Source organism: Myotis davidii, unplaced genomic scaffold (genome assembly GCF_000327345.1).
Source record: "Myotis davidii unplaced genomic scaffold, ASM32734v1 scaffold348, whole genome shotgun sequence".
Classification (NCBI taxonomy): Eukaryota; Metazoa; Chordata; class Mammalia; order Chiroptera; family Vespertilionidae; genus Myotis; species Myotis davidii.
Genome location: NW_006298965.1, coordinates 568,631 through 577,774, shown reverse-complemented (window position 1 = coordinate 577,774; position 9,144 = coordinate 568,631). Strand labels below are relative to the sequence as shown.

General features: G+C 42.2%; 1 protein-coding gene across 1 annotated transcript in view; it reads left to right on the top strand.

Annotated features, from left to right (window-relative positions):
* Window positions 1-9,144, top strand: part of MROH2B (maestro heat like repeat family member 2B) — a 51,843-nt gene that overhangs the window by 18,175 nt on the left and 24,524 nt on the right. Inside the window, exons 12-18 of the mRNA XM_006774562.1 lie at window positions 566-679; window positions 1,930-2,086; window positions 2,502-2,542; window positions 3,068-3,209; window positions 3,780-3,823; window positions 7,186-7,293; window positions 8,276-8,417. Of these exons, the coding sequence (XP_006774625.1) occupies window positions 566-679; window positions 1,930-2,086; window positions 2,502-2,542; window positions 3,068-3,209; window positions 3,780-3,823; window positions 7,186-7,293; window positions 8,276-8,417 (748 nt within the window). The remainder of the gene's footprint in view (window positions 1-565; window positions 680-1,929; window positions 2,087-2,501; window positions 2,543-3,067; window positions 3,210-3,779; window positions 3,824-7,185; window positions 7,294-8,275; window positions 8,418-9,144) is intronic.

Below are 9,144 nucleotides of genomic sequence, written 5' to 3'. Positions count from 1 at the left end.
GTTTAAAGTATTACAAATAGTAGTACATATGTCTCCTTTTTTTCCCCCATTGACCTTCCCCCAGCCTCCCCTCCCCTGGGCACAATGAAATACTTGCTGCTGTAAAAAAGATCTCAGAGATCTTAGCAAGTTCATCACAACTAAAACTGAAGTCCACTAGAGAGCATTGTATTTGAAATTTTTTGTGCCAGAGAAAATTACAAAGGCCAGAGAGAGAGAGAGAAAGAAAGAAGAGTAAGAGTAGGAAGAAGTAGAGGAGGAAGAAGAGGAGGGGAGGAGGAGGAGGAGGAGGAGGAGGAGGAATATCTGCAGCTCATGGGTCCTCACAATTTTTGCTTTTCTGCTTCAGTCAGGGGTGTTTTTCCCAACCCATTCCTCCAGGAAGCATTTTAAAACAGGGATTAGATGCTGAAGACCGAGCCGGCCAGGCTCCATGAGCCCCTTAGGTTGAGTGGCTGTGTCCTCCACCCCAGAGTCTGAGCACTCAACCCGAGGGCCCCACGGCCAGTCAGAGGGGCCCACGGCAGGGATTCTGAACACGTCACCCATTTCATGTTTCTTGAAGGACAAACCAGCGAAGCCTACCTCCCATGAGGATGAAGCAGGAGAGAAATCTGTCCGAGCAACAAGCCTCGAGGTCTTAAAAAGGCTGGACCCACTGGTCATTGGGATGCCTCAGGTAAGGGGTCTTTGTCGCCACCAACAGTTACTTCGATCGCCTTTCTAAAGCTCTGCCCATTTCAAAGTAAAGACGCGGATGTGCCCCCCATGTGTCATCAGCTTCCTGAAGCTCTGGCAGTGATGGCGAACCTATGACACGCATGTCAGAGGTGACACGCCAACTCATTTTTTTGGTTGATTTTTCTTTGTTAAATGGCATCTAAATATATAAAATAAATATCAAAAAATATAAATCTTTGTTTTACTATGGTTGCAAATATCAAAAAATTTCTATATCTTACTTTAATTCATGGAAGCCTTCTTCCTAGACCAGTGGTTCTCAACCTTCCTAATGCCGTGACCTTATAATACAGTTCCTCATGTTGTGGTGACCCCCAACCATAAAATTATTTTCGTTGCTACTTCATAACTGTATGTTGCTACTGTTATGAATCGTAATGTAAATATCTGATATGCAGGATGGTCTTAGGCGACCGCTGTAAAAGGGTCGTTCAACCGCCAAAGAGGTCACGACCCACAGGTTGAGAACCGCTGGACTAGAGCAAGGTGATTGTGAGCCCAGTGCACAGCATATAGTAGTTCCGCAAAGACAGGTATCGAATTCATTCATAAAATAATGTCTTCTATCTGGATAGCAAATGGCCGTTTATCAGCACCTTAATATATCATTTCTCTTCTTCCCCTAATGTGCCTAGATAAGCTGTTATGTAGTGAGTGGTGGTCCAATGCAGTGGCCGCTAAACATTCATCTGGGGAGCTAGTCAAAGCACACATTCTCAGGCCTCCCTTGAAGCCTAATAGAATCTGAACCTCAGGGCAGGCACCTTGGAATCTGTATTTTCCATGAGCTACATGATCACAAAAGTCAGGATTTCATGGCCAGAAATACCTGGTGCAGCCAGGAGTCCATCAAAGACCAGTTTAAGCGGGTCAGAGGCTATTCCCAGAGGGAGCACTTGAGTGGGGAGCCCAGGGATGCGGCGCCCACAACACTTCCTCACATTGAAGAATCCACCGACCGGCCCCAATTCCAGCAACAACCCCACGAAGAGACGCCGACCAACACTCACGGCACCCAGCAGCTGAAGGTGAATGTGCTGTGCAGAGGTCTTGTTCAATGATTTCATCTTGACTTGTCCTGTAGAGCAAAATAACAAGAGGGGGGGAAATTTTTCCAAGTCAGCGAGAACCAAGGAGAAATTTATGGAAAAGAATAAGCCACCCTGCATCTTGGCCTGTTTCCCACAGGTGCTATGGCCACGCATCCTGACTTTTGTGATACCTGCCGAATACACGGGGACGCTGGACTCCCTGTTCAACATCATCCGAAGCCTGATTATGGCAGAGGAGAGAAAGAAGAAGAATGCCTCAGAGTCAACAGCCCTTGTCATTTCTACAGGAGTTGGTTTGTACATTCAAAAACAAAGCGAGCCCCGGCCGGTGTGGCTCAATTGGTTGGTTGAGCATCGTCCCAGGCACCAAAAGGTTGCTGGTTCCATTCCCAGTCAGGGCACATGCCTGGGTTGCAGGCTGGATCCCCAGTGGTGGGCGTGCAGGAAGCAGCCAAGCAATGTTCCTCTCTCACATTAATATTTCTCTTTCTCTCTCTCTCTCCCTCTCTCAAAATCTTCCTCTCTGTCTCTCTCAAAATTTTCCTCTCTCTCTAAAAATCAATAAAAACATATTTTTTAAAAGGTAAAACATTTCTCTTATCTGAGATTCATTTCCTGAAAGACTATAGGGCTTTGATGATATACCCAACCCCAATCTGGAATTTGCTAGCCCCTGCAGCAATAATGAACCTTGCTTTCTCTTTCTAGTGAGACTTCCTTCGCCACAACAGCTCCTGGCCAGACTTCTGGTGAGTGAGTTTGGAAAAGCCAATGTGGCATAAGTGGAAGCCAATACCTGCGACTCAGGTCCAAGCAAATGCTAATAAACATTATATAGACTCCCAACCAAAAGAAACACTAAAGGCATAATAAATGTTCTGCTGTACTAATGGCACTCGTGAAACTTTATAATTGGCTAGATTATCTTCTCACTCTGAAATGTTTGTTAAACTTTTTGATTTTAAAATAATCATAGAGTGCATCTGATCCATAAGTGCCATTGGAACAACTTCCACATCTATTACTTAGATTGCATGTGTATCATTTACTCAAGCACTCATTCCACATGCCCTTATTTAATTAACAAATATGTCTACAGTGTCGGTACTTTCATTGATTTCTGCTCTAGAATCGGTGAGAACAGACTGGTATGATTTATCAAAAGATTAGCTAACGCAGGAATCAAGGGAATCCAGGACAATCGTGAAAAGGAAAAGGTCGGTGGCCTTTCAAATACCCCTGAGTTGACCAGCATTTTCTCTTCTATCTCACAGGTGATATCAATGCTCGCCAGTCTAGGAAAATTAAGCGGGGTTGGTGCCATAGGACTTTTGAAGCTACTGCCCGAGATAATTCACCCCAAATTGACAAACCTGTGGAAAGCACGCCTACCTGAGCTCCTGCAACCTCTGGAAGGTACAGGGAGGGGGACCCGGTCTTGATCTGAGGAGGCAAAAAACACAGAGAAATGAGGCACCATTTCTCTGTCTAAAGCCATGGTTGTTCGTTTTAGGCAGTAAAAGCAATGAACTTGATATACAAGGAGACACCTGTATTTTTTCCTTGATTGCTCATGTTGTATTTCTCTACAAAACACTTGTGCTAGAAACACTTGTTGCTGACCAAGTGGGCAACATCCTTCCCAGGAATTTTTACTTCTGCCCTGGTCTTCCTCTGGTCTTAGAGAAACTCTGTTTTGGTATTGTTCTAAAAAGTTATTATTCCTCCATGTTGAAATATTGAAATCTGGTCATTTCAGTAGTTACTGTTGAAATTGGCAAAAAGCCTAGATTTCATCATGGATTGAAAACCCTCTGCCCACCTGACTAGCACTTGAAAGTTGGCAGTCTGTTACATTTCATCTGAAATAATCCCCCTGTGTAAAGACAAAGCTTGACATGGAACTGCAGCATCCGCTGGGGACCTTGCAAGGGAGACACTGAGTCTCCATTTCTGGGGCAGTTATTGCATCCTTTCTTTTTGTAGGAAAGAATGCCAGCATCGCGCTATGGGAAGCCATGCTGCTTCAGGTAAGGGTGGCGGCTACATTAATTGTGGACGATGGGGTGAAAAAGTCAGCTGAAGTTACCCATCTTGACCAAAAAGAACTGGATTCCACAGGGCAGTAATCATCATTTCCTTTTCTTAGGAAAAGGACTAGGATGTTAGAAGTAATCACTTAAGAATTACTGTCTTTAAATCACCATCTTTAAGATTGAGCAACAATCTTTAGTCTCCAATTTGATTAAGAGTTTAAGACAGTTTTGAATATTGTACTTAAAATATTTTTCTCTGGGTCTTTCTTAAATCTTCTCCAATTTTCAGAGTTGTTTCTCTCTCTCTCTCTCTCTCTCTCTCTTTCTCTCTCTCTCTCCCATCCCCCCCCCCTTGCAATTGCATTCTTTTACCATCATATAAAGAAACCGATCCCAGCGGGCGTGGTTCAGTGGTTGAGCATTGATCCATGTGGTCATGGTTTGATACCTAGTTAGGTCACATGCCCAGGCTGCAGGCTTGATCCCAGTAGGGGGTGTGCAGGAGGCAACCAAACAAAGTTTCTCATCATGGATGTTTCTCTCTCTCTCCTTCTCCCTTCCTCTCTCTGAAATCAATAAAAATATATTTTTTAAAAAAATAAGAAAGAAACTGAGATTAGCATAATTTCCACTTCTAAATACAATTCCACTTTTTTCTCTATCTGCTTCTCACTGTCTTTTTCCTGATTTCTAACAACCAAAGGGCCACATTGTGCCCCTTTTTCAGAAAAAAAAACCCTCTTCTTTCGTGCTCCAAATGATGCCAAATTCCGCAAATTGTGAATTTCAGCCAAGAGTTGTGCATTGGCTTCCCAGGGAGGGTTTTGGTTTCAGGAGCCTGCAGAGGGTCAAGGCGACCATGAGCAGGGAGCTTTGACTCTAGCAGGATTTCAGTTTACAAAGTGCCTACAGAGCAATTACATACCGTTTCCTTTATTTTTTATTTTTTTGGAATATTTTTTCAATTACAGTTTACTTTCAGTATTTTTTTGTGTTATTTCAGGTGAACAGCACCGTGGTTAGGCAATCATACACTTTACAGAGTGTCTCTCCGGATATTTCCAGTACCCACCTGACATCATTCATAGTTATTATAATATTACTGACCAAATGCCCTTTGCTGGACTTTACATGCCGTGACTATTTGGTAACTACCGTATTTGCCGGCGTATAAGGCGATTTTTTGGCCCTGAAAAATATGCCTCCAAGTGGGGGGTCATCTTATACGCCAGGTACACTTCAGATAGACTGCCCATAGTGCTTGCCCCGTGCCATAGTGGCCTCCCGATGCCCGCCCACTTCATTCCACATACCGTTCAGGCATCAGCAGCGCTGCTGGGTGTATGCTCGGCTGTTATGCGATTTTGCTGTTATGCGATTTTACCACACTCGCAAAATCGCACACAGCCGACCATACACCCAGTATGATAGCGCAAAATCACGAATCGCGATACCATACTGGGTGTATGGTTGGCTGTGTGCGATTTTGCGAGTGTGGTAAATTCGGGTTACCGTATATTTCTTTACATATGCATTGAAGATTCGCGATTGCTAGGGACTTGCCCGGCACTTGCTCTCTACCTCTATTTGTTATCTTTCTTCTATCATTGACAGTCCCTCTAGGTTGTGGGCTGCTTGCCTGTGTTCCTGAGAAGCATCTACGGTACCAGTCTATAGAGTGTGTTTTCTTTAGTGAATTACCGGTATGTTTACCGGTAATAAACTTGCACTGTTTTATGTATATGTTTGATTACATACAGCCTTGTGACAGTTTTCCTGCATGTCATAAGCATTTGAATATAAATTAAAATGTTAAAATCAAATCTGATATTGTTTTACCTTTTATTTGGTGTGTGGAAGGTGTGCGGAAGAGGGGGTAGTCTTATACGGCGAGTATATAACAAACTCTGTATTTTGAGTGGAAATGTCTTATACGCCCAGTCGTCTTATACGCCGGCAAATACGGTATCATACGGCTTCTTTTAAAATGTCAATTTTCAGCCCTAGCTGGCTTGGCTTAGTGAATAGTGTTGGCCTGCGGACTGAAAGGTCCCAGGTTCGATTCCCGGTCAAGGGCACATGCCTGGGTTGCAGGCTTGATCCCTAGTGTGGGGCATGCAGGAGGCAGCCAATCAATGATCCTCTCTCATCATTGATGTTTCTCTCTCTCTCTCTCCCTCTCCCTTCCTCTCTGAAATCAATAAAAATATATTTTTTAAAATGTCAATTTTCAGTGACTTCTCCCAAGCACTTCCACCTCCCATCACCGCCCCTTCCAAAAGGTACTTGAGAATCGATGCCTTTTAAAGACTCCCACGGTGATTCTTACCCAATATGGGATGTGTGAGCCACTGTCCACTCTACTGGTCCTTAATTCTAGCATCCACCTCTTCTCCTTACTCCCATTTCTGTTATCTCCCCCACCCCATCAAAATTCCTACCTTATGTTCTCCTGCTACCATTTTACAGTAACTGTTCTTACCAGGAAGGAAGGCTTTCTCTCTAGAGAGACGCCTTAGGACAGTTTCTTTCCCTCTTGCAGTCTTGAGTATGCTTCTAGCCTTCTTCCAAAACTGTTTGCACGTGCCTTCTTCCCTCAAATTTCCAAGGCTGTTTCATTTTTCCCCTTCAAAGGACCCACTCACTGAATGAGTTCCTATATGAAAATGCATACAGAGTTTTTCATTGGCTTTGACATTGTGTCCTTCTCTAAGCTTAAAGTAGAGAATAATGGTTTTCAGAAAGTGCAATGGATGCCGTCCTCCAAAAAGACAAAAAACACCTTTGTATGCATTGTTCAATGAAGAAAAACATGGGTTCAGATGGCTGGTCATGGCCTTGGCTCAGAACAATTGGTGAAGCTAGGAATGTTTAGTTACTAGAGTTGAAGTTAGCAAAAAGTGCCTGTATATGTAATTAGTTCGTAAAGACATTCATTTCTTTGCTCCAAAAATGTCCTTTTTTAAAGTGTATATAATAAAGCAAACTAACACTGTGGAGTTTTTATAAATCTATTCACACCTTGAAAAATGTTAACTTCAATTAAGTTTCAGAATAGATTACTTTCTTTTAAGTCTTTAAGCAATTTTTACTTATGAAGAAAAAGAAAGGAAAAAGCACTTACCTATAGTGACTACCACGTTCTGTGTGATTTGTTCCTAATGGAAATTCAGAACATAGAGAATATGGCTTTTAAAATAAAACAAGACACAAAGTCCCAAAGTAACTCATTTTTATATGGGAAATGGAATAACCCCATCTAATATATATTTATACGTTTGAAAAATAAGGTACTAAGTATCAAGAAAGCACACTAAACAGTCACATTTATATCTGACTTCCACTTCCTACCACAGTTGCTCAAAGAGTCTTTATGGGAGATCAGTGACATAGCCTGGACCATTCAGCTGAGTCTGGATTTCAGTCAGCAAATGAGCAGTTACAACAACACCTCCATTGAGAAGGTTGGTGTCCAGTTAAGGGGCCTTAGCTCTACCTTATAATGTGAAATGGCTGCTCAGGTTCCAATTCATCTGTACTGCAACCACAAAGCGCGAGGAGCCCAGCCTGTGTGTTTCAGTGGTTGAGCATCGACCTATGAACCAGGGGGTCATGGTTTGATTCCCAGTCAGGGCACATGCCCAGGTTGCAGGCTTAATCCTCAGTAGAGTGCATGCAGGAGGCAGCCAACCAATGATTCTCTCTCACCATTGATGTTTCTATCTTTCCCTCTCCCTTCCTCTCTGTAATCAACAAAAATATATTTTAAAAAATGCAAGTTGACCAAATGCTTTATACATTGGAAGCTTTACAAAACAAGGCAAGACAAACAAAGAACTACAAGAAGGGAGAGGTCAATGGGGGGAAAGGATTCATATGTAATACTTTAAACAATAAAGAATTTTTAAAAATAAAATAGAGAAGTACAGAGAGGAAAAAAATAAAATAAAAAGAGGGAGGACTTGTTAGAAAAATGCTACCTTCTCTTCACCTCGCATTTGACCACATTACAGGGCCACAGCTGTCTGAGAACAATGAGGAGCATAGTGTCTTCAAGATAGACATGCTCCTGAGTGAAATCCAGAGCTTCTGTTCTAGAGAAGGGAGACAATGACTACTGGAAGGCCGACAGAAGCTGTCAGAAAAGAATCTACTACAGTTTTAAAAACTTGGAGCTAAAACAATGCTCAAAGGCGTGTTCTTTCATTCCTCTGTCTCCAAGTGGCTTTTACCTAACCTCCTCGTTGTATGAACCCACTTTCTGCTACTTGCTACTTATGCAGCTGTAGGCAAATTACTTACCCTGCCTGGAGTCTCAGTACACTGGCCAATGAAACAGAGTTGATAGCCACCTCTGAGGGTTGTGTTATGAGGGTTCCCTGGATAAAGTATATTAAGTCATCCGAGTCTTGCTTAACATTCTTTTGCTTGTCCTTTCTTTTGCAGAAATTCCTTTGGAAGGCCTTGGGAACCACCTTAGCATCCTGCCAGGATACAAACTTTGTAAGCGCACAGATTAAGGAATTTCTGGTTGCTCCCAACCAACTTGGGGATCAACGACAGGTGATTTCCTCTTATGACAATGGCAGTTAATTCCATCTGGCAGTCTTATGATAATGTCTTACTTATCCAGAATTATCCAGGAATACAGTCAAAGTAGCCCAAAAGAATTTTTCAGGAAAATGGCACTACCCTGTTTAAATACCCTGTTTCATTATTTAGCCAGGTTTGTAAAAATCTTGAAAAATGAATTTTAATCATTTTTACTTAACAAGAGTAGCTTCGCTATATTTTGACATTGGCTTTATAACTTGAGTATGATCACAAACATCAAAACCATTGAGTTTACAAGCTGAAATTAATGTTATATACCAATGGTTTTCAACCTAGAGAGAATATCGGTATAACCTGGAGAGCTTTTGGAAAGCACTTTGACCTATTCCCTACCTTAGCCTAGGCTGGAGAGCATATATGAATGTGGAAGAACAAGAGGATGTGTATTTAAAAAAAAAAATCCCCAGCTTAATAAGACCACCTAATATAAAATAATTATTTGGTTGTGTTATATTCTCTCCTCTCAGAAATTCCATGGTGTTTAGGTTTCTTTCTCCCATATTAAATGTCCACATACCACCAGGTCAGGTCACATGCTAAGGGTGTGGGATAAGTCCCCAGTTGAGATGAATATGAGAGGCAACTGATTGATGTTTCTCTCTCTCTCTCTCTCTCTCGCTCGCTCACTTTTCCTCTCTAAAGTCAATGAACATATCCCCTTTTGTGTTTCTCTTTTCTCTGTAGCACGTATTGCCAACAAA